General features: G+C 48.3%; 1 protein-coding gene across 2 annotated transcripts in view; it reads right to left on the bottom strand.

Annotated features, from left to right (window-relative positions):
• Positions 1 to 26,172, bottom strand: part of DAAM1 (dishevelled associated activator of morphogenesis 1) — a 97,036-nt gene that overhangs the window by 41,469 nt on the left and 29,395 nt on the right. For both annotated transcript variants that reach the window (XM_071426204.1, XM_071426205.1), the window contains exons 3-4: positions 14,045 to 14,268; positions 834 to 923 (exon numbers count right to left, since the gene is read on the bottom strand). In XM_071426204.1, the coding sequence (XP_071282305.1) occupies positions 834 to 923; positions 14,045 to 14,227 (273 nt within the window). In that variant the 5' untranslated portion in view covers positions 14,228 to 14,268. The remainder of the gene's footprint in view (positions 1 to 833; positions 924 to 14,044; positions 14,269 to 26,172) is intronic.

The raw sequence follows: 26,172 nt of genomic DNA, 5'->3' as shown, positions 1-26,172 counted from the left end.
GTAAAAACCTTCTTCCTTTAATCAAACCTAAATAAACCTGCAGTTTAAAACCATTACCCCTTGTCCTACTGCAACAGCCCCTATTATAAGGTTTGTCCTCATCTGTTTCATAAGCCCCCTTTAGGTCCTGGGAGGGGCTCTGAGGAGATGGTGAGCAGCCCCTCACCCCTGCAAGGCCAACCTCAGTGCCCACAGAATTCCACATGGCCCTGATGTGCTGGCAGGGATGAGCATGGTGTTGTGGGGACACCCATGTGGGTTGTGGGGACACTCTCTCCAGCCTGAATGGGCTGGGGACCAAAGATTCTCTTTTCCCAGGATCACCCCAGGAACAGGCCTGTCACAGACATCTTTTATGAAAAAGCCTTTCCTTAGGATTTTTCCTCCTGAGAAGCTGAGAGGCCTCAGGGACAAAATGTAACCAATGGTTTTCTGCTGATGTGGAATGCAACAGGTGCATCTGGGATTGGTCTCATGTGGTTGTTTCTAATTAATGGCCAATCACAGTCAGCTGGCTCAGACTCTGTCCCAGCCACAAGCCTTTGTTATTCATTCCTTCTTTTTCTATTCTTAGCCAGCCTTCTGATGAAATCCTTTCTTCTATTCTTTTAGTATAGTTTTAATATAATATATATCATAAAATAATAAATCAAGCCTTCTGAAACATGGAGTCAGATCCTCATCTCTTCCCTCATCCTCGGACCCCTGTGAACACGGTCACACAGGCCCATTTCTGTGACACCCCAAAGATCACCTGGCATCCCAAGAGAGCTGTGTCCTTCCCCCCATCCTGCATGAGAGGGAAGAGGCTCAGCACCCATGAAATCTCTTACCTTTTTCTTGCTGCAGTAGATCTGCCACTTCTTCTCCGCCGGCAGCGCAAACATGGCCTCTCTGTGCTTGTCTGTGAGGTCAAGCTCATCCTGGAGAGGGGGAAAGAAACACAAAACATGCACCATGAGTACACAAACAGGTGATGGCACAGACACAGCCCCCCAGACAAGCAGTGTAAATCAATGTGGGGTCACACCATGGCACAGCAGTGACCCCACAGCATCACCCCATGACTCTGGATTTGTCAGGGCAATGATGCCAATCCTCATCCTGCTCTTGCTGACCTCTCCTGACTCTGGGCTGTAAACTTCCCTGCCTTGTCCCCCTCAGACATCTTCTTCATTGCTTTTAAAGGCTGTGAGTGTTTTGGAAAGGACACCCATGAAGCCATCAGGGCTGCCCACAAGGCTCACACTGACAGCTTCAGGTGAGCAATCTCATCTAAGACACACACAGAGCAAAGAAAAATTCAAACAGGACCTTTCTTTTTATCATCATTACTTCACTAGAGCACCTCACCCTGAGTGGTCCAGCCCATTTCCACTGCTGACACCCTCATATCATCAAAAATTGGCTTTTGCTTTGTTTTCCTACAGCTAAGAATAGAAAGCTCTTTTCCTAATACCTACAGCTCATAAAGAGGTACATCCTCCCCATCAAAACTGCATCACGTACTGCCTGGCAGAGATAAAGCTGTTTACTGACTGAAGCCTTTATTGGTTTATCTGATGTTTTAAAGCACACATCCATTTCTGACTCAGAAGCTCAGTTAGCAGCGTGCCCTCCGCCGGGATGCCCGAGCATTATCAAAGCCTCATCGCTTCCTGGTGCTGGATGTAGGTCAAAGCTTTTATGAGGGAACTAAATAAAACATTCAGGCAGGGCTGGGAGGCTCGCTGCTGAAGCCAACATTGATCTTAGAGCCATGGGTGTCTCTTAAAACCACCAGCACTGATGATAATCCTCGTGCTGGAGGGGTTTGGGGGCAGCACTGAGAGGCTGCAGAAGGTCACAGGAAAGCCCTGCCATGGCTTCAAGCCAACTCATCCCACCCAGACTGTGGATTTAAGTAAGAGGATCCCCATTAAAAATTACACATTTAATTCCAGCAAGCAAAAAAACACCATATATGGAGAACTGCTAAAGCTTCCCTGCCTGAACAGTAACACTTAGCAACTAAAACAGCTTCTGTACCCCAGTCAAAGCCTCATTTGGGGAAGGCTGAGCAAGATGCCTCTGGCAAAAGATGGGTCCCTGCACCAGCAAGCCCACAGGCCACCAGGAAATTCAGCTGATATAATTCAAGCTCATATTGCACCCAGTAGCCAAGGAAGGGAGCTTTTTCTTGTAACCCAAACCCAGGGGCCCCCTCCAGCACAACAACCAGTGACAGAGGGCTGCTGGCAGTCCCAAACACCTCAGAAGGGCTTATCTATGCACAGCAGGTATTGATTTCTCTTCTTGATGAAATTACTCCTCAAAAGGAAAGCTGTTGCAAAGGGTTTTTTTATTACACACTCATTGAGGAGGCTTTGCCTCTGCCTTGACCTTTTTACCCCAAATCTTCAAACCACCATGCTGCACAGAGCTGATGCTGGTGGAGTTCTGGAAACAGACTTGGACACCTTTACAACAGAAAACCCATTCTGCTGTAACAGAGACTGGGGGAAAAGAGAGGACTGAGAAAACCTGAGCCCAGTGCAAGACACATCCCATCCTCCTGCAGCCAGGGAGGAGAACCTGGGCTGGGGACTACTCCAACCACTGCCACGCTCAAACATTCCCATGTCCTTACAGCCTGGGAGCTCAGAGATCCCTATCAACCAACCAACCTCCACCCCAGCCTTGGGCAAGCCTTGTCACCCTTCCATGCCTCAAAATCAAAACTGCACTTCCCCGTTGCTCCCTCAGGCTCTGAGCCAGTCAACATCCAAGCTCTGCTTCAGCCTCAGTTCATAGAAATCACAGAATGGTTTGGGTTGGGAGAGACCTTAAATATCATCTAGTTCCAACATTCTCCACCTTCTAAACCAGGTTGCTCATGGTCCCTTACAGCCTGGCCTTGAACACTTTTTTGGAAGTCTAAAGGTGACCAACAGGATGACACCCACACAGGGACCTGGCTGAAATTCACCTCACTGGAAAAGTAAATCTGGGAGTGTGGGGGAGGACAAGGGGCTCTTGATGAATATTTACCTCTGTGGTGAGGGTTTGAGCGAGCACAGGAAACTGCTTCCACTGTGACCCCACTTTCTGGCCATGTGAATCTGATAATCTGGCCTGAAAGCACCAGCCATAAGCACATCTGCACTTAGATCCTCAGAAAAACATTTACTGAAGCTTTCAAAATGACCATACCCTAAAAAGACAACTTGTGCAAATGTGAAGATTTATTAACAAGGAAAAAAAAAACCCTAAACCAAGCTGAAACCTAAGCAGGAGCAAGAAGGGACAAAACAGAAGAACATATTAGGGAGGTGCTGGCACATGACAATGTGCAAACACATCCAAAAAAGGTGCAGAAATGCTTCTAAGTCTCACACAGCACATTTCATCGTGCCTCAGCTCTAACACGTTCAGTCATCACAGCCCTGCATCACTCAACAACACCTACCTAATGATATCTTGCAGGATGCTCAGGAGAGGTGTTTGAATAAATGCTGTGTGGCACCCAGTGAATATGAAAATCCTCCTAATCAAACAGTGACTAAGGACTGTAATTCAGAGCCCTAACACAGTGACTCAGCTGGGAAGAGTCAGGTTTTTGCTGGTTTTTACGTGTTTGGGGATTCCTGCAGCCACCTCCAGCCCTTTGCTTAGGCTCACTGATGTGCATCTCAGTGCAGGCTGCTCAGAAACAGCTCCAAAAGATCAAGAAAGGACAGGAACAACACCTGTTTTCTGGGGGCTCACAGCCCACTGCAGAAATGCAGCTCCCGCAAAGCCTTTAACAATCAACTGGAGTCACAGCGCGGCAGAGAAGCTGTTCAGAAACTCACACCCATATGGGCCTTCAATTAATAATCATGAGCTTGATAATTAGGTGATTCTAACTGGAAATTCATTTTATGGGCCATTTGCAGTCCACACACTCCCAGTACAGCTCGTGATTGCTGGCAGCTGTTGAAGAGTGGGAAGACAACCATGGGTGGGTGTCCATCACCCTCACAGCCCTCACCCCTCACCTTTCACAGCTCTGCCCCTTCCACCTGGCTGCCTCCTGTGTCAGGATCTGCCAACTTCACTGTTTTTAATACTCTTCTGGAATCAGGTCAGTGGCATAAAAAATAACAGCCAAAAGGAAGTCTCTACCCAGAGTGTTTTTACTGGAAAGAGATATGCTACTCTTAAATGTTTATCCTGTACAGCTAAACTATTCACCTTTACATCAGGAAACAGGTTTCCACATTAAATCTTCATTTGAATATGGTTTTTTAAAAAAACTCATAGGGAAGCCTGGACTCTCAGTGTGTATTTTGCTATTTCCAGGAGGTACAACACTTGCATGCTGTGTGCTCTGCTGACAGCTCTCCATTCCAGCCAAGCAAGCCTCACCCCCTCTCTCTGAGCACAGCATGAGCTCCACTGAAGGTGAGATCCCACAGCATTCTCCTAAAGCTACCTGAGAAATGTGTGGCTGAGCTCAGCACATGGTGAGCACAACCCTGTGAGCCAAACAAGTTGTCCACAGCTCTCCCTTGGAGGACACACAGCAGCACTCAGGGACAGATGTCCCCATGGCCTGCACCTCCCCAGGCTGGCACCTCAATGGTATGAGGTGCCCTGTGGGCAACCAACCCCCTGCTCCAGCAGGGCCATGTACAGGTGGTTTTTGGAGTATCTCCAAGGAGGGAGATGTCACCACCTCCCTGGTTGGTAGCCACTGCCATCTCCCACCACCTCCTGAAGGCAAAGCCAAAAAACCACTGGAAGAAACGTTCAACCCTCCCAGCAGGAAAAGCAACAAGTCCAGCCTCAGTCCTTTGAGACAAACTCCTGTCCCTGCCACCTCACTCATGCCATGTTTTAATGAGCATCTTCCACAGACTGAGAGCATTAGTGGGGGCAACAGGAGGGAGACAGCAGCATGCTGCAAATCTCCTGACTTCAGGAATGACCTCCAGGATGGGCTCCTGGAGCTGGGGGAGCCCAAGTGCTGCCTACCCATGTCCACAAGACCACAGTGTGACCAGCATGGGTTCTTCCCTTTCATCCCACAGGTCCTTCGTGCCATCAGACATTCTGCATGAAGCATCTGGGGAGTAGAGATTAAATAAGGAATAACTTCCTATAGAGGAGTCTGCAACTCCAAAATATCCTTACAGGTTGTAAGAAAAGAATATTAAAAACCTTTAAATCCAATGTTCCTTTCTGGTTGATAAATTGTGCAAATTTAGTACATGGAGGAGATTGGGGGTCACTCATTGCCATAACTGAAATAATGATTATTTAAAATTTGCTTGTTTGTGCTGGGTTTGTATAAACATGCATATATATGTTTATAGAATGACAGAAAAGCTTGTTTTGGGCAGGACCATAAAGACCAGCTAGTTTCAACACATTCCCTGTGAGCAGGGATGCCACACACTAGACCAAGCTGCTCCAAGTCCCATCCAACCTGGCTTTAAAACTTCCAGGGATGAGGCATCCACTTCTCTCTGGATTTACTTATACACGTACAGGTGTGCACACGTATATTTATATTATTATATATATATATATATACACACATACAGAAAGATGTCACTGGATCAATAAACTACCAAAATAATAAACAGCAAGTGAATTTACTCCTGGTGGGTGGATGCACAGAGTTTAGAACCTTCTGTAAGTGAGGCTATAGCATGTAAACATGAGATCTCTTGGATCATCAAATGAAGCATGAGAAAGATCCAAGAATGTTCAAAAAAATTGGAAAAAATAGAAGGAAAAAAACAAAGTGTGAACTTTTTGGCAATGTTTGGCATTTAGGGGTCCAGCATGGGAATTAAGAAGTCCATAAATAATGTCCTGTTGAAGCCTGCACCGCCTTCCTTTCTCAGGGGTCATATTGCTTTTTCACTCTCTTCCAGGCATTCTTCTCCAAGTTCATCAATGTGATTTATCCCAGAAGGCTGTGGTCTCAGGGGAAATGGCAATCAGCATTTTTCCCCCCATTCCTCATCCCTTGTTTTTCCGCTGCCCGTGTGGCCGGAGCAGCAGCTGCTGCTTCCAGTGCTGGCCCTGCTGCCTTCAGCAAACCCCTGCCCCAGAACACACCCCACTCAGCTCCTTATTTTCCTTTTAAGCTGTTTTCTTGGAAAAAAAAAGGAATATTAATCCTTATTAACCAGTGGCTGTTACAAACAGCCCCTGCCTCCACACCCACCCTGTGTGCTGCAGGAGGAGCTCCTCCAGCTGCAGCTTTATTTAGGCAACTGCAATTCTCAGTGTATGCAGATTTATCTCAGGGTTTTTTTTTTAAGTCTTTTGTTTTTATTATCACTAATAAAAATGCCTCCTCCTCAGCACACTTCTTTTCAGCTACAGTACCCTGAGAGCCTAAAAACAACTCCTCAGACAAGCCAACCCTGCTAATATTATCACTGTGTATTTTTAATTTCTCCGTGACAACTTGCAGCTGCAATTACAGAACATGAACAAAAAAAAATCAACTATTCATATTTTTAATGAATAAGCATTACAGATAAAAGATTATTATTCATTTTGCCTTTATGAATTCCCTGAATAAAGGAAATTGCTTACAGCCAAGTGAATGAGAAGCAGCAACAAGGAATAACAGAAGCACTTGGAAGTGCTCATGCCTGGTTAACCTCCTCCCACAACGAATTTTTCTTCCTAGTCTCAGAAAGACCCCAATCCACCCTGCTCAGTTATTGACCTGAACACACTGGACAGACACAAATGAAATATATATTCCTTCCTCCTCCTGCAGGACAGATTATGGCCATCAATAGCTGATTTAGCCCTTCAATAAACTCCAGCTGCAGTTGATTCATGTTCCCATCAGATACCTAACTGAGGCAGACAGCATGTCATGCTTTAATATTTTAATTCAATAATTATTTTAATAGGCTAAAGGTTTCAAAGCTGCTTATATTTCAATATTAGTGTATTTTAAGAGAGATATCCACTTAGTTTCTCCTTTTTTGTTATCATATATATATATATATATATATATATATATATATATATATATAACCTCATATACACTTTTTTTTAAATGTTATTTATTGAGCTCAGCCTGCTGTGACCTTTTCACCGACCTCATCTGGAAAACCTTTCTCCCATTTTAATTAACCCAGGGTACTTTTCCAGCCTGAGTTATTGATCTACACAGTTTCACCCTGCAGAGCACTCTCAGATCCAGAAGCCCTGCAGGTGCATCACCAGCATGCTTTTTCCACACAATTGTACATACACCCTGAAAAAGCAACAAAAATATGTCTCAGCCTATTATCCTACTATGACAGCTCAAATGGATTCAATCCAATCAACCAGAGCTGGGGATGGCTGTCCTTTGGTGGGAGCACCTCCTACCATAATAAAGGACAGAGCTGGCAAATAAGTAAGGTTTCACATGTGGATCTCTCACCTCTTTACAGAACGCAAGCAGCAGCTCCCTTTTCAGTCAGATTTGACACTGCTGCTGCTGCTGGCATCTCAGGGAGCTGCTCAAGCTGGAAATCAAGTCAAGAGTGGCTCCAGATGTTCCCTGCCTGACAGGGATGCTCAGGTAGGAACACTGTGGATGGTTGGTCTGGGGCTAAACCATGCCAAGGTTTCCCCAGATAATGCCCTGGGAAGGGTTTCAAAAGGGGCTGGATGGAATCAGAGGCTACAAAGCCCCACACCAACTTAATCCTGAAAGTATCCCAAGAGATACCACTCTGGCTGTGGGAACTAGAGAATGCAGCCACGGGAAGCAGAAGCCAGCTGTAGCCTGATGCTGATGGAGCAACAGAGGATGGAAATGGATGGGACAAGTCCTCATCCCCCACAGGCCTGGCTTTAGTCACACCTGGAATCCTAACAGCATTTTTAAGAACTTCCTCAGGTGCAAAGCAGAGTCACCCTGAGAGGAGGACACTTCTGACCAAGGCTGGATGAGACTTGGAGCAACCTGGTCTGGTGGAAGGTGTCCCTGTCCATGGCAGGGAGCTGGAATGAGATGATCTTTAAGGTCCCTTCCCACCCAAACCATTCTGTGATTTCTATGATTTCAGGGTCTGACACCCAGCAGATGTCACACGCAAGCAGGCACAGACTGGTTTACAGATGTTGGGTGTGGTTGGGAAAGGGAAGCTGATCCCTGTAAATAATGGTATTGATTGGAACACTGGAGTTCATGGGAACTGAGATCACTGGGCACTCAGGCAGGATCCTCCCTGCAGGGCTGCAAAAGCCTCAGCTGCCAAAAGCTGACCTTGGTGATGTTCCCACGCTGAGGAACACCCAGCCTCTGCCAACAGCAGATGCTACAGCAGCACGGACAGCTTCCACTGGTATCTGCACATGGATACAAGGCAGGCACAGGCTATTCCCAGCAGGAATGCTTCCAGCTGAGCAAGGTGATAGAGCACAACTCATCTGCTGTCCAATCCTGCTCATAACTCCAGCAACACCACCCAGCCACTGAGCAGTGGGGAAGAAGACTGCTCCCGGAGCAGATTCCCTGTCCAGAGAGGCTGGTACCCTCCATGGTGACCTGTGCCAGGAATACTCAGAGCAAGTGCAAGCCAAAAACCTAAATGCCCCAATTAAGGTCACTGATATGTTACCAAATGAGCTGCCAGGCATCTCCCAGGGATGTGGCCTCCTCTTTTACGAAGTGCAAAGTGGAAAGCATTTAGCAGGTAGACTGTATTATTTTTCCACTCCACTTAGACTTCTCCTGGAAACAAAGGGGCTCCTTATGTGCTCCCTGCCTTACATTGTGCTGTAACATGGCTCCTTTGTAGAATCTGGGGTTGGGAACAGCACGTTTTTTGGGCAAGACCCCACGCTGGTTTGTAGCAGTAATAGATACTGCAATTACAGGGCTGTTTCTGCTGAAATACAGAGTTCCTTGGTGGATTGGTTCATTCACGTCCAGGGAACACAGGTAGGCAGAAAACCCTTATTTTCTGACCGAGTAGGTGCATGACTTCCCTATCAGATGCTTGCCTATCAAAAGGTGCATTTAGAGATTAGCTGGGAGGGCGTTAACAACACGAGGTGATGAAAACAAGCGCCGTGAGCACTGGGCTGGGATGGCAGCCTGGCAGGTCCAGACTGTTCACATCAAAAAAAACAAAAACTGGGCAGCCTGGTGAAGTGTCCATATGGCACACGGATCCCCACAGAGTGAATTTAAAAGCAGATGTTACCTATCATTTGGTTTGCCTTCTTAAAAGTGATTCAATAGCCGAGGGAGCTTGGTTTTGGGAGACAGCAGTGGGATGGGGTCAGGAGCTCCACGCTCAGCATCTGGCCCTGGATGGACCCTGCAGAAAGGGGTGGCTTGCCCAGGACACAAGGGCTACTGCAATTGTCATTTTTTCCAGATACCAACCACATGCTTTTCTTTGCAGATATAGGGGAAATGGCTTTGGTCACCATTCAGTGGTTCTCAAAATCCTGAAGTCCTTCATGCTGGAAGGACCAGGCAGCAAAGTATGACAGCTGACCTGCAAGCATGAAATGCAAAGCTTGGCTTTGCAGCTGATCCCTCAGCTGCTACTTAAAAGCCGTGTTGTTTTGCAAAGCCCAAAACCTCATACTTTCTCCTTATTGGATTAGAAACCGGGGAAGAAAGCACATTGCTGAAGTTCCTGAGCACAATGGAGATTGCTAGCAATGAGTTCCCAAGGCTGAGCTGTTATTGACACACAGCAGTGCTCACACTGACCACACCACCGTTTCTCCTCACGTTTATATGCTCCCTGTTCAAGCAGGATATAAAACAGCCATCATCCCAGCATGCCAAGAGGAAGGGGAGGCACAGCTCCAAGGGACAGCTATCCATGGAGAATCCTGCCCCAGCACTGCACATCATGAGCCACAGACCTATTGACCACCAGGAAACATTTCAAAGGCAACAGATTTAATGTCTGTACAGGGGATTCTATCTCCTCACCATCTCCTGATAGCATCCAGAGAGCAGCTCGGATGAAATGCATTAGCTGCCCCAAGTACAGCAAAAACAAATGCTGTGATAAATCTTATAAGCTGCCAGAGACCTTTTTATTGTTCCTCAGGCTCACAAGTTTCCACTACTTCATAAAGCAGCAGGGAGGGGATACAGCCGCCTTCCATGTGAGGGGAAGGCACAAAAAACTCAGGCAACATCAGTGGGCAAAAGCCTGCACCCATCCTGAGTCTGGGGGGCTGGGGACACTGCACAGCCACTCACCTCCTGCTGTCACCTCCCCAAATCCCAAAAAATTTGTCAGCTGCTGGAGTCTGGGCTGAGGCACCCAGGGAAGGTTACCTGCTCTGGTTTCACAGGCTAAAAACAGGCTGCTGCACATCACAGGCAGGATGCAGGGCAGGATGGAGGTTGCTCTAATTTCTTCTGCATCACTAACTCAGAAGTGAAAAGGCTGCAAAGCCCCATTGGGAGCAGTAAATGGAATTTCCTCAAAGCCTGGGCAAGGCAAGCGTTGAGGAATGTCTGGAGCAGCACCTCCTCTGAACCCATCCCTCCACCAGCAGGGATGCAGGCTGGGAGCAGCCTGTGGGACCAGGGAGAGGCAGAATCTTGTGCTTCAGGGGCAAGCAAAGCCACACCAGACTCAGCAGCTCCTCTGAGCACCTAAGCTCTGTCAGCAGCCACCAGAGCATCGCTCTCATTCTGCAGGGATGGAGATGCCACCGTCACCCACCCCACTGTGAGGAGAGACAGAGAGGGGTCCTGGGTCATGCTGGGGCTCCTCCCATCCTCTCCAAACCAAGGCATCCCAGCCCCCTGCCCAGTGCACAGCACCACACACAGAGCATTTCATTACAAGCCTCGGAGTGACAAGGAGTGTTAAGCAGATATAAAGGACATCAGTCATTCACCCATCTGCTGGAAAGTCTAGTTGCTGGCAGAAAATAGAGAGGATTGTTATGGCAAGATCTACCATATGGCACCATTATGTGGAGCTTTGCAAGTGCTTTTTCTGAGTGTGCAAGCAAGATTTCAGCCTTTGAAGAAATGCTGTATTGTTAGCCTGGATACGCAGGAGCCTCTTGAAAGAAGCTGTGGCAGATGGCACAGCTTTGTTCTCTTGGTTCGCAGGCAGTTCGTGCAACCCCACATTTGGGGCACAGTGATCAGTGATCCTCCTGATGTGTCCTGTGGGAGGCTCCTGAAACTCCCCAAATCCAGTGGATGCTGCCTGGCAGGTGCCACACCTCTGCAGGAGCCTGGGGAAGCAACCAGTGCCTACCCAAGCTGGCAGGACACAGCGGTGCACAAAACCATAAAGCACTGTCCCAGCCAGAGGAGCTGCAAATCAGTAATCTTGCTGAAACACTCTGCTTTTGTTTGTGCCTCTCTGCCAGCACCTGCTCCTCCCTGGGTGGCTGAGCCTGGCCAGAGCCCCGGCAGGACAGGGGACAAAGAAAATCCTTTCAGACAGGGCCGGTGCCCGCTTGAGCGACATCCCAACAATGCTCCGACAAAACCCATTCACACCAGGCTGGGGGAGAGGCAGGGAAAGGGAAAAGGTTCCTCTGGGAGGAAGCAGTGATCAGTCACTGACCACAACAACAACATCTGCATCTGCCCCGAGCCAGGGAAAAGCCCCTGCCTGCTGCATGTGGCTGGCTGGGACAGGGAGCATCATCCTTGCAGTCTGGGATGAAGATCAAGCATTTCTTGCTGCTGAAATTTGTGCCTAGGTGAAAAAAAATCCCATTTTCCTGTTGCTTCTAATGCAACTAAGTGAAAAACACTTGCACAGGCACAGAATAAACCCCTAAGTATTTATCTGTTCTAATTACCTATCCCAATTAAAATCCTAAGTGTCCATCTAACACAAAACAGGCCAAAAAACAGACACTGGGAGAGCAGCCCAAGTCTTTAGCTGACCTTGGAGTCACAGCTGCTCCACGTCCCTCTGCAGCTCAGGCCCTCATCCTCTGCTGCTGGCATGGGACAATCACCAATTTCTCACACTATGGATGTTTCCTGCCTCAGATCAACAATCCACACTTAAAAACACACAAAGCTCAGGGAATATTTTGAAGGATGGCTCCAAAAATAAAGGAACTTTGCCCTTCAATGTAAGCAGCAGGCTGGGATCTGTGGAGCAGGGATCCCACTCTGTTGTTTCTGTTTGTGGGAGGACTGTCCATGCCTACTGCTGCAATGTCCCCAGAGACACCCCCCATCCCAGGCCTGAAACCCTCCATCCCTCCACTCTGATCCCTGATGCAAACAAGTGGAGTAGGAAAGTCAGGATAAAGCTGCAAGGGAAGAGTTGGCAAAGGACCAACTCCAGCTGGCAAAGCCTCCAGATCCCCTCCAACCCCTTTAACTTCCCTCAACCCAATGGGCTGAGACAGCCAAGGACTTTGGAGGGAGCCTCAGTCCCACAGAGCAGCACAAGCCATCCCAGCCAGGAGGGCCAAGCACCATGGCATGGGGCTCCTGCAGGCATGAAGATCAGCCCAGCACCTCTGAGTGCTTTCTCTGTCTCTCTTCCAAATGTTACACAGAGGGTTTGTACAGGAACAGTGGGATACTTTCCAAACCATTTAACTAATGCTGAAATTTAACACCCGACACCAACAGGTTACAGAGAGCAAGAAGGAGCTGTTGTAAGGACCGAGGGGGGATTTGCAACTGCACTGCCCTGAATGGCAATCTGCCTCCTTGTGCCCACAGGGCAGAGCTTGGCTTCCCCCTCCCTCCCACCCAGGGCTGGCTTGGGTTGAGATCTGCCTGATGGGTTTTTTGGGGAGCCAGGGGGTTGCAGCTGCTTGTGCAGGAGGCACGGTGGGCACCCTCTGTCCCCCTCCCTGCATGGCTTCAGTCCCCAGGGAGCTCCTGCTGCCAGCGTGCCCTGGAGCTGCAGCTGCCTCTGGGCCTTTTTCTCACCCTTGGCTGGGGAAAAATAACTAAAAATCTCCATAGCATGGAGAAGGGCTGGGGAGCAGAAGGGCCACACCAGGCTGTGCCTCAGGCTGGACTGGCTCCTGCCTTGCTGCACACACAGAGGTTCCCTGTGGCACTGCCACTGCACAAAGCATCTGGAGGAGTTTGCAAGAGATGTTTTGAAAATCCTGAGCTGAGATGAGGTGCACAGGCTCAGTGGGGCTCCAGCAAATGAGCATCCAGAGATGCCTCCTTCAGCCCAACAAGGCTTTGGCTGGGGCAGGGGAAAAGTGATCCATGGGAAAGAATTTCCCCAGGATAACCTGATTTGGCCAAGTTATCAGTGGAGAATAAACTGGGAGGGAGACAGACACTTTTCCTGAACAAACCCAACCTGACCAGAAGAGTTCTGCTGCAGGGATACTTCATCCCCACTGTGCTGTGTTGGTGTCCTGGTCTGCCACACCCTTGGAGAAGGATGTCTTGGAAAAACCAGCTTTTGTAATACAACCTGGAGCTTTCCTCTACCAAGAGGCTTGGCTCAACAGGTCCATGGTGCCTGGCATCTAATGGGATGTGCTGTACCTTGAGGTGTGACCAGTGTCACAATTCCCAGCTCCCTCTATGTATCCAAGCACTGTAGGAAAAGCTCATTTCACTGCTGACTGAACTCAAAGTAGAACACCATCCAAAATACCACACCAAAATGGTTTTGCTTAGAGGAAATTAAAGCTTTTTTTGGCTGTCAATTTTTTTTCTTAATCCATGTTTTTCCAAGTTTTGGAACCAAGGGATAAAGAAACAATATCCTGACTTTTCAAATCTCAGTGAAGCCCACGCCTGGTAATTTCTGTGAAGCTGAGTGCCCAGCAAGTCAAGTCACTTTGCATCTATGGGGAACATCCTGCTTTACCAGCTTGGACCCAACCCCCTGCTATAAGAAATTAAGAGTTTCTAATGAGAGAGACCACTCCAAAGTGGCAGGACCTCAGGGAGGAGCAGAGCTCAGGGTTCAGCCTCCCTTCACACCAAAGTTTGCCTGAAAGCTCAAAACCAAGACTGGGGAGACTATGAAGAGGAGGTTGAGAGGAAAGAGGGAGAAACCCCAAACCTAACCCTGAAGTTAAGAAGCATCCCACTTACCACCAGCTCGGTGAACATGGCATCCAGCTCCTCCACGGGCGGCATGGGCAGCGAGGGCTCCATGGTCTGCAGGGCGAAGCTGCTGTCATTGCGCAGCCGGTACGTGATCTCGGGGTGCTCGCTGCTGCGGAAGCAGCAGAAGATGAAGGAGATCCCCCGGCCGCTCCTCTTCCTCGGGGCCATGGCCACAATCCTGCGTGTCCCTCCCTGCTGGGCACTAGATCCTGAAGGGAAGAGAAGAGAGGAGGCTGGAGCAGGAGCCCCGCAGCGCCGCGCTCCCGTCCCGCGGTGGGAGGAGGGACCGAGCCACCCACGCGCTCGGCACCGAGGGGAAGAGCACAGACGGTTTTCATGCCAAATATTTCTGCTCAGATTTGACGCTTACAGTCCTGGCAACCTTGAGGACCACGCAAATTAAAAAAGATGCATTTGCTTTGCCTCGTGCCAGGGCTGGCAGCCGCAGGGGTCACGCCGCTGTCCCCGTGGGATGAGGAGTCCTGGGCCCCACCGGTGCTGCCAATCCCAGCAAAGCTGTGCCAACCCTCCCGATGCCATGGCAGCCCCCCTCATACCCACACCTCACATCCCTTCATGCCAGCGGTATGGAAAATTCAGGGAACTGCTGTAAGAACAGCTGGATGTGCGTGGGGCCACCAGGTCCCCACCATGGGTGATTCAATCCTTGAAGAGCTCATGTGGCTCAGCCTGCCCCGAGCTACAGACAGCAGCAGAGCTGAAAAAATATTCTGCACGCTTCCCCCAACTCTTAAACGTGTTCCTAAACATCCACCAGCAACCCCCTGTACGGCAGCTCTTTTTCATGGAAAGTTTTGCTTGGCTTTAATTAGATAAACCTTACTTGCAGCTCCAGTAAATATTTACAAGAGGCAATTTCAGCTGATAAAAATCACACGGGGTCGGTAGCTCAGATTTTCCTAAGCTGTGCTGACGTCGGGCATCGCTCGCCCTGGCAGCCACTTGGGTTTTGCTGATTTCTGAAACTCTAGTTGGGAGCAAAGCTCAGGGCAGGAACCATGTGCCCTGCCTGCCTAATGACAGCAAGGATCAGGTAAAAACTGCCCCAAAATTGGGACTCTTAAGTCAGCAACACAAGAGGAAAGTCACCTATGAGGAATGAGGAGTGTGGAGAAACACTCTAATGAGAAAAATCAACCAGCAAAGTAGGGAATTTTTGAAAGCCTAAACATTTGTCTTACAAAGTTACACACCCACATATTTTATCTCTGTGAAACAAGACACTGAGATGTTAAGAGACTGGACAAACAGCCAAGGTTGAAATATGGATGACTCAGATTTATTAACAAAGCTATGAAGAGACTCGGGGAAAAAAAGGTCAGCATTTGGAAAGGAGTGTCTGATCTCCCTGGAGCCTGCCATTCCCTCCAACTATGGATTTATACAGCAGAATAAACAGCTGCTGTGCCCTGTGGAGAGCCAGGGCTGGGGTCAGACCCGAGGTCAGACCCTGCACCACCACAGCATGGCAAACACTGCCCTCTGAAAGCAGGGAGCTTGCAGAAAATTCAAGCTCTACCCACAGCTCTTTAACAGAGGATTTGACCCTTGAGATGATCTCGATGGCACATTTCTAGCACGTGGTGTAATCATCTGCTGAACCACGAACATGGGAAACAGCTATTGGATCTTCACACAGGATAATCCCAGCCTGTGCAACTGCTCTGTGCCCAGCCTGGAGAGTCCCCCCCGCGCCTTCCTGAAGGGCCCCAAATCTCATTTCACATTTTTACATCTTGGATGTAGAAATATGCAGCCGCTGGAGGAATTTCAGCTGCCATGAGAGCTCTCTCATCACGGCTCCCCGGCAGCCAGCACCGCAGCAAATCCATTAGCGGCCTGCTGGCATCCCCTCAGTGTCAGCAGGGTTTGGGACCTGCTGCAGAGCCTCTCTCCTAAAGAAGAGAGGGAAACAAAAAGCCAAAGGCACACGGATTTCTGTTCACTCCAATATGGGAGAAAACACGGCAGGTTTGGGTTTTAATGGGTCACAAGGAGCAGGGTGCAAAGGGAGATGCTGCTGGTGGCTGCCCAGCACAGGAGCTCTGTTCCAACCTACACTGGGTCCTCAGATGTGCAAAGTTTGGTCACTTGGCCATTCCAAGTCCATGGGTACAGCCACACCAGTCCCAGAGCAGCATCTGATCCTGACCCTGCTCCAGGAGCTGGTGTGGAGCAAACAGACCCAACTCTTCCACAGGGCATTTTCCACCCCCTTTTCAACACCATGCCAGCCTCGTCCCTGAAACCTGCTGCTACATACAAGCTCTGACTTGGGCTTACAAAAACGTGTGGAAAGCTTTTATCAGAACAACACCTGCTCTTCAGAGATGCACACTCCTGACAATGTTTTATGAGGAGTCTGAATGACAGACCAAAAGGCAAGGTTTTATTTTGGGGTTTAAAGCTGACAGCCATACAGCAACCAAGACAAGGTACTTTTGAGCTGCTTCCAGCTCTGGAGCTACTGAGGTTCCTCATTTTCATCTATAAACAATTTAAAAAACCAAACCACCCTATAATGTAGACTGAGTGGGCTGTAGGTTATTAGCAACCAAGGCTAAAAAAAGGTTAGGGAGAGAATATGTTAGCTACCAGGCAAATAGCATTAAACCTTCAGAAGGCTGATGAATATTCATTAACAAGATGGATCAAAATCAAAACACAGCTCCCTGGCAGGTCCTTGGGAGCTGCAGACAGAGCAGCTTGCATCGTCAGAACAAAGTCCAGCTACACAGCCTCCTCCTCCCCTGCAAATCCTGCAGAAATTGGTTATTCAAGAAGAAAAAGCAGCAGCCCCTGGCAATCTGGAGGCTTGTGTTAAGGAGAACAGAAGGGACAAGTTCTACGCCGCATCATATGTTAAGTGTCCTGCTCCCACCTCCTGCTTGTACCTTTGACTGCTAATTAGATCAATACATTTAAGTCAGATTGTGATCTGATGGTGCCTTCTGGCCTCTTCTATTGAGCAGGCCAGAATAAATTAAGCTTAATTGCCCCTGTATGAACAGAGCCAGGGATGATAGGTTGGGAAGGGTCACTGAGGGAACTTGTAGCCAAGCCCAAATCTCAAGGCAGGACTGATGGGGCTGAATCATTCCCAAACAACTTTGTTTGCACAGAAACAAGGGTGAAAATGTGTTTGTGATGGGTTCAAACTGGAAACCCAGACTGAAGAGAAGGAGGAGAAGGAGCTTAGCTCATGTGTGTGACCAGGACGGATGGAGGCCACCTGGATCAGTGACCCCAGAGATAGAAGTTTAGTTCTCCCCAGCCCTAAAAAGAAAAGCATCAAGCCTGCATCGCCCTGAGCAGTGTTTAAATGAAATCAGTCATTAGGAGAAAATTGGAGCCTGGTGTCGCTTCCGCCTTTGCTTTAAGGAAAGGAGAGCAGCAATTACCACTTGCATATTCAACAGCCTCCTCAGCAAGCTAAATTAAACTGGAGCAACGAGCTGCCAAAGCCTGTCTGTGACCGATGCCCCAACCAGCTGGTTGGGAGCCAGCACCGGTATTGCAGCACTGCGGTCTGCAGCCTAAAAATACCCAACAAGGGCACAAACACATGCGGAGGAGCAGAGGAGCGCACGCTCCCCTTCACACCCGCCTCCTCCAAACCCACCCCGGAGCCAGCAGCTAAATCCTCAAACATGAATATTAGCTTGTTGTTTTCCTGGCTCCCTTCCCAAAGTGAGGGTGCAAGATCCTGAGCGAGCTCTGTCTCTGAATGTGGAGCTTTATTGCAGGTGGTTTTGGTGTAACAGCGCTCACTGACTGCCTCTGCCTTGGTGTCCTCACCAAGCTGGGAATTGGTGTCTCCACCAATTTCAGCATCTTGGGCCATGCCAAGCTCTGCCTGCCTTTACTCTGCAAGAGCCTCAGCACAGCCTGGGATGCTCCCAAACAATGGAAATATTCCAACTCTCACCCATCACTGCGAAGCAACGCCCTTGGCTGGTGATGGTTGGGAGGCACTTGGCTTCAGCAAGGACTTCAGGAAGGCACCAGCACTGTCACCAAGTGTTACAGCCAGGTGACCTGGACCCCTTTTCTCAGCTCTTAGAATGCAGGAATTTGGCATTCCACACAGTGCACCCTATAGCTGTCCCACCCCACCACTGAGCAATGCTCATCCTCCCTCGGGGCTTCTCCCCATGAATTCAACACCCAGAGCAGGGCACAGTGCAAGCCACCTTGCACCGCTTCTCTAAATAAACAATTTCAGATGATTTTTCCTCCCGTGTAAGTCACATCCAGACCTCCACAGCAATAAAAAACTGGATGCTCCCACAGCATTTTTCAGATCAGCTGTACATTTGAAGCATTCCCTGAGAAGCACCAAAGCCTTTCTCAGGCACATTTTGATTTTTCATCTTACAGACCCAAGACAGTCAGCACCTTCCTTGGCTCCACTCAGTAACCCAAACTCTTCTTAGGTTTGGTTCTGATTGTGAGCCCACCAAAGTGTGCTCATGGTGCTCTGCCCATCCAAAAGGCAGCTGCACATCCCTCTCAAGAGAGAAAAGTGCTCCTCCATTTCACATTTGCACCAAATGTGCAAATGAAAATGTGCAATGGTGCATGAAAATACTTTTTACTGAAGGGGGGTTTGTCTAAGTATTATTCAATTTAAAAAATATAAGGTTTGACATTGAGCTCTTGCATGAATGAAAAGCTCAGAAATAGGATTGCCTTCCCCTGAGCAGGAATCACCTCCCCTCCAACACAGAAGCTTAAAGGATCTGAGCCCATTTCCAGCACCTCCACTGTGCTGAGCATGGTGCTGGTATTCCCAGCACAGCTGCTCCTGTTTAAAGCAACCAGAATGATTTTTTGGCCACAAACTCTCATGCTGATTTCTAAAACCCCTTTTCTCCACTGTAAAGCTGTTTTCAGACATAGGCTGTACAGGGGAGCAATGTTTGTGTTTGGTGGAAATCAATGCATGTCATCAGGAAGGAGCAAAAAGCCCAACACATTCAGCTAAAAGGCTTTAAACTATTGATTGCCTTTTTTCCACCCATCTACTCTCAGAACAGTAGCCCAAAAGGGATGGGAACAGGACCCTTTCCATGATGCAGCTGCCAGGAGGAGCCTGACTCATCACCAGCACATCACAAGAGCTCTGATTCTCAGCACAAGCAAATCTCAAAGACTCGGGTTTCATGGATTTATAAATACACCTGCCAAATCCTGAATTACCCCGATCCTCTTTCCTCATCCCAGAAATCCTATTATACTCTATGATCCCAACAAAAAGAGTGTTTTGTGTCTCCACAGCTTGCCTGGGCTACCTGGGTCCTGAAGGCCACCAGGACCCTGCCCCTGATTCCATGAGGAGTTGGCTGCTCTGCTCACTCCAGCAAAGCCCCATCTGCCAGCATCATCAAAAACCCAGTGCGTGCCTAAAATGTGTCACCTCCTCTTTCTATTTTTACCATTTGTTGTGGCATTTGTCACATCCTGAAGCACACATCTGGGCCTGCTGTCTCACAAGAAAACATTTCACTCAGCTCAAGGGCAGACGAGCTTTGGGGGCCACATCCAGCCACATCCAGCAAGAAAAATTAGACCAATTTTATTACAGAGCCAGTGAGGGGAAGACATAGCTTAATGAATTTGTAACACTCCAGAAAAACTGGATTTTTCCACTTTTTCCACTTTAAACTTACACCTATCAGAGGTGCTGGGAGAGACTTTTTTTGTTTGTGTCTGCATGGGGCTCCCACCTGGAGTTGATGCTATTCAGGGAAAAGAGCAACAACCTCCAGGGTGCTGTGAGAGTGCCATGGCCTGGCTTGCCTGTCACCCCTCCAGCACATGAGAGAGGTCCCTGCCAAGGGAAGCACACACACTGCTGGCTCTGTAATCCACTTTTCAGGGGGAAGAGCGTGGAGCACAGCAGGGTGAGACAGGATCTGTCTTAACACTCTCCAGCTGAAATCAATCCTTGCTCGCTTTGCCAAGCCAGGCAAAATCTGGAGCAGGGCATGGCTGATGGTGAGCTGCAGGATGCCCATGGCAGTTGTGATAGATGAGTAATGCCATGATTGACTCTCACAATTAATGGACAAATATCATGTACATAGGTTAAGAAAAGTTTTATAGTTTTATAGTTATGTTGTACCACCTCACGTGGTTATCAAGGGACAGCTGGGAGGGCTGGCTTGTCACTATGGAACATCTGATCTCCACCACTGGGTAGATGGACAGAACTTTGGGAAGGGTTAAAGGGTTAAAAAGGAAAAAAACCTCCATTGTGAGGGGGCTGAGCACATTTGCTCCCGGCGCCGTAACCTTTTTTCTTTATTCAGTCTTTGTTGTATTTTTGATAAGGTTTAATAAACCTTCCTAAACTATGAAAAGTGAGTGGCTATTTCTCACACAGGCCATGGAGACAAGCTTGGATCCAAGGAGAAGCTGAGGGCTTGCAGCATTCATCAGGAGCTGGTCCAGGGAACCCCACACAGCCCTTGTGGTGCATGGCTCAGTACACACATTAATTCAACCAGGAAAGATGCTGCTGCAGCAAAACTTTGTTTGGTTGTGATAGATGAGTAATGCCATGATTGACTCTCACAATTAATGGACAAGTATCATGGATATAGGTTGAGCAAAGTTTTATAGATTTATAGCTATGTTGTACTGCCTCACGTGGTTATCAAGGGACAGCCAGGGTTGGGACATCTGGGAGGGCTGGCTTGTCACTGTGGTGACATCTGACCTCCAACCAGGATCTCCACCACTGGACAGTGAAGAAGGGGTTGATAGACAGAACTTTGGGAAGGGTTAAAAGGGAAAAAACCATTGTGAGGGGGCTGAGCACATGGTGAGGAAAATGTTTTGCTCCCGGCACCGTAACCTTTTTTCTTTAGTCAGTCTTCTGTTCTATTTCTGATAAGGTTTAATAAACCTTCCTCAACTACCAAAAGTGAGTGGCTATTTCTCACACAGGCCATGGAGACAAGCTTGGATGCAAGGAGAAGCTGAGGGCTTGCAGCATCCATCAGGAGCTGCTGGTCCAGGGAGCCCCACACAGCCCTTGCGGTGCACGGCTCAGTGCACACATTAATCCAACCAGGAAAGATGCTGCTGCAGCAAAACTTTGTTTGGTTTTTGAGGATTAAAAACCAAACCTTGCTGGAAGTTTCCCAGCCATCTAGATGGTGAGCAGCACAGTAACACAGGAGGTCAGGAGTTCTCCACTAAGAGGGTAAATTTCACCAGTGACAAGCTGAGATCCTCCAAACCACTACAGACCACTTCTTACAGGAGCTCCAGCAGATCAGCTTGGGCAAATACCATTTATTTCAGGAACAAGGGCAACAACATGGAGCCACAGACAAGACCCAGTTTGCAAACCTATATACATATATATATATATTTCTTGATATTCACTAGGGTGAATGAATGACCCAATTTTACAGACACATATATTCCATTTTCCCAGAAACCAGGCAGATTCGTGGTCCTCTTTTCACAGAATCAAACCAAAAAAGTGGGGTGGGCTGGCACTGGTGGGAGGAAGAAACACTTCTCAAGTCACACATGCTCCCTTATAGGTTCCCCATGATTTTCACCCTGAAACCCAGGCACAACACTTATCCAAGCCCAAAAGATTTTCCAGGAAGGCAGAGCTGGCTCTCCAAGAAGGATGCTGGGGCATTCCCCTGACCTCCCTGTGTCCCAGCCAAGTTCTAAAAGGCAACACAGAAAACAAACAAACAAACAAACAAACAAAAAACAAAACAAAACAAAAAAAAAAAAACAACCAAAAAAAACAGCAGAAACCATTTGAACCTCTGGGAGTGCCTGGGCTGGGTGATGCCCAGCCTTGTCCAGGCAGCCCTCAGGGACAAAACCAGGTAAAAGAGAGGGATGCAAGACCCCCTGGGCAGCTCAGGGGGCTCCTACAGCCCCACTGAGCATCCCAGGGGAGCATCCCCTTCCATCCTGGCCCCATCCCCATCACCCAGCACCAGCACCAATCCAGTCCCAGTCCCTTTCCACAGCTGGTTTTGGCCCCAGCTGGGAGAAAACTGCTCAACAAAGCTGCTCATTCAAAGCACAGCACACCTCCAGAAGGTGCTAAAACCAGCTGTAAAGCCCAGCTTTGCACTGATTTCCAGTAGTCAGATATCACAAGTTCTGACTACTCCCTTTGACGATGCAAATGCTGTTAATACAAACTCAGCAGCCTGGCAAGAGGGAGAGGAGCCACATTTCCCACTGGAGGAGGATATTTGTTTGCCCAATTAGCCTTTTCCTGGAGAACAACAGTTCAATAACAGCCTTCCTTTATTTTAATTCTTCTCCTTTTTTTTCATCCCTGCTCCTCCAATGAATATTTGGGCTGTGACTGTCATTTATTGTATGCAAACCCTCACTGCTGAGCTTTCCATTCCACTGCTCCCCATTTCAGCAGTAATCCCTGGGGTGGGACTGGCTGAAGGCAGGCAGGTTTTTTCCTCTTTTAAAGCCTCTTAATTTGGCTGCACAAAGTGGAGTTTCCAAGTTTCTCAGCAGCAGATGCTTCCAGTCCATCACCACAGCAACATCTGCTATGGGGCCACCACCAGGACAAGGCAACAAGGAGCTGCTGGCTGAGTCCCAGAGGGCTTTTTTTGGGTGGTGTTTGGAGTTTTTTAGCATTATCTGTGCTTAAGGTGAGGCTACTGGAACCACAGGTGTTGAGGCATTTTGTGGGGTGGAGCAAGCTGGTTTCCTTCTCTCTCAAAATGGAAACTGGATGAAGGCTGCTGGAAATAGGAGTCCTTCCCAGCAGGGATTCTGATGGCTAAATATCATTAAACTTCAAGATACCATTAAACCCAGAGTACTGAAGGTGCCCAGAGCAAACACAACACACTTGTCAGATCCCTCAGCTGGCCTACCCATCTGCAATGCTGATTTTCTTTTAAAGGTTTGTAAATTCTGATGTTAATCCAGAGTGATTTTCCCCCCTTAAGTACAAACCTGGGGTTGAGAATTCCTTGATAAATATGTCTAATGGCAGAAAAGGCCCCCTGGCCACTCTTCCTTCCAGTATGACACTAATACCTCCCTGTGCTCCAGGAGATGAACACCAAAAAACAAAGCATGTGAGCTCAGACCAGGCACAACGTGATCCCAACAGCTCCCACCCAGCCTGGGAAAAAACAGCAACTTTTATCACATTTCACTGAAATACTGTTGGTATTTAAATGAAAAAAAAAAAAAAATCAGGCAAGCACAGCAAGTGAAATTAATTGGAAGGCTTGGTCAGACTTATTTTATGTGGCTACAACACAACAAAATGTAGCTTATGGCAAAAGCTCTGCTTTGACCAGGATGGATCTGCACCATCCTGAGCCACAGGGCAGCAGGACTCGATTTTCCACCAGGACAGCTGCTCAAATCCACCACCTGCCATTCAGAGGACCTCTCTTAATGGGGACACGTGGTTTTAATTGCCTAATTATGCAGCTTCTGACAGAGGGGAGGGATCCTTCCACACATGGCTGCTGGGGATGGACCAAAGGAAAGCTCCTCTTCTCCTGCTGGAGCATCCAGAGGGGAATGTCAGCCCAGTGGAGGTCCCAAGGGGATGCATTTAAAAATCAATAGAGGCTATTTTAATGCTTAATCCAGGGAAGTATCAGCATCAGCAGTGTCAATACAAACTGAATTTAAACACACTGAGTACATGCACAGGATTGTTAGTTTTTCCTCTGTGCATTGATTGAACCAAATCTGGTTTTCCCCAGAGAGTCTGGAGTCCACACAAGGCATCTACAGCATCTCCAGTGCTTCAGGCAGCCTGCCTGCCTTCATCTCTATATACTGCTCAAAAAATGAGCCTCTCCACCCCTCCTAAGCAAACATTTCAGTGAAGAAACCCCTTGGAGGAGCAACATCACAGCTACAGTGGTCACATCCCTGCCAGGGCTAAATATGGGAGTAGATTTCTCTTCTTTGCAGGTTTTCACACTGCACCTGGCACAAATTGCTACACAAGCTTCCCACCTCTGTAATTAATAAATATCCCTGTAGATAATAAATAAATACCCCTGTAGATATTTATACAATCATCTCCCTTTCCATTAAAAAAATTTTAAAAAGGCCTTAGCAATTGCAAATAACCACTTTGAAAAAGTGACCCAAGGGGCTCCTGAGAGGCTCAGATACCTTGAGAGAACATTAACTATGTTTGATTTTTTTTTTTAATTTAATTGCATCTGCAGCAGGAGGGAAGGCTGGGTGTTGATATATCTGGAACTCACCATATTTCAGATGTGCCCATGATCACAGATGCAGCTTTCCCCAGGCCACTGCAGGCTTGGTGGGGGCTCAGAGGGACACAGTGCAGAGTTATGTTCTCTCAGGGTATCTGAGCCTCTCAGGAGCCCCTTGGGTCACTTTTTCAAAGTGGTTATTTGATATTTCTAGGCTTTTTTTTTTAATGGAAAGGGAGATGATTGTATAAAGCAGCACCAAACTCTGACACCCACCCACTGCCCTCTGCAGAGATGCTCCCACACCTCCACCCCTCTCACCTTCCCCAAACCAGCCCTGCCCCATCCCAGGCTGGCTGTGGCTGGAATGCTTGGATTTCTTTGGGTTTGTGCTGGAAACTGTGTTGCTAACTCAGAGATGTTTGAGTTTCTGCTCTGCAGGGCTGGCGCAGAGTCAAGGTCTGCTCTGCTCCTCACCCCACATCACCAGAGGAGGCTGAGGGTGCACCAGGAGCTGGGGGGGGACACAGCCAGGACAGATGACCCCAAGTGACCAAAGGGTATTTATTCCAGAGCAGCTGGAGCCATGCTCAGCATTTAAATCTTGGAGTGATGGCATTTTTACTTCTGCCCATCAACACCAGTCTGGGTTCACCCACAATCCAAACCCATGGAGAGCTTCTCCCTTCCAAGAGGTGAGTCCTGGGCATGGTGGGCCCTGCAGAGCTCTCCACACCTGGGTAAGGCTTCAGGGGATCAGTGACTGGTGGCATTCCCTCAAAGCTCCCTTCCTGCCATGGTTCCAGGGCAATGTGTTTGACTGACACCAGGGCTGCCCAGCTGTGCAGGGAGGGAATTCACCCCCAACACCCTCAAACACTCTCCCATTCCTTCAGCAGCTCTGCAAACACCTCTATCAGCAAAAATGGCAATGGAATTGGCTGACAGAGGCCACTCAGGGGGGCAGCTCTGCCTTCACCAGAATGTCAGGTCTTCCAACACAGCCCAGACAACACCAGGGATAACAAAGGGGGACCCAAAAAATCCAACCAGCACTGAAACTCATGACTCCATTCAAACCCTCTCCTAGAGCAGACAGCCTGCAGGTTTGCTGCCCAGACACTGTCCTAAACATTGAAAAACACTTTTCCCCCCTTGTCTGACCTCTGCATCCCATTGCCCCAAACTAACACTGGATGGCCTAAACACAGGGTAATGACATAATGCAAAGAGAGACTGACCCTCAGATCATCCATAATCTTCTGACTGGCCACAGGGAAAGGAAATTAAATGGCTTTTGGATAACAAATCTTTGCAGCATTTTCCGGCACAAGACCTGTAACAGTGAAGTGAAAGCTTGAAGAAGCTGCAAATTGGATTTAGGTACCTGAAAATTCCAGATTCACTCCACTACTGCCAGAGTTGTCACAAGAAGAGAGAAAGCACCCTGAAATAATTGCCTCTCCAGGCAAAAACTTTCCAAATGCCCTTAAAATGCAGATTTGTAGAGCTGGCAAGAGCTACCCATCCCCATGGACTGCAACATGAGCTGTGAGAGCAGGAAGAGAGGAGAAAAGGCATCTTCCAGGCAATCACAGGCATTTTTTTCCCAGCTTAGTGAGAAGAACAACCCATGCATCAACAGGAGCACTTGACACATGCCAGCCTTTCTAAATTCACTTTCAGGAGATTTACCACCACGTCCTATGGAAAAGGAGAAAAGGAATGTGTGCTATGCAAATCCAGCCTCAGACTGCTCCCTGCCTAATCTAGCTTTAGATTCAAATGCTTATTACCATGGCTTCTAATCGGGTCATGTGTAAGAGACAGGTTTCCTTTGGGCTCCCAGGAATTCAGCTGTGTTCTTACTAAGGCACT

The sequence above is a fragment of the Agelaius tricolor genome, unplaced genomic scaffold, assembly GCF_023055355.1.
Source record: "Agelaius tricolor isolate 1412-34295 unplaced genomic scaffold, bAgeTri1.0.p SCAF_5, whole genome shotgun sequence".
Lineage (NCBI taxonomy): Eukaryota > Metazoa > Chordata > Aves > Passeriformes > Icteridae > Agelaius > Agelaius tricolor.
The sequence above is the reverse complement of the archived record's forward strand: the minus strand, read 5'-3'. Positions and strand labels throughout refer to the sequence as shown.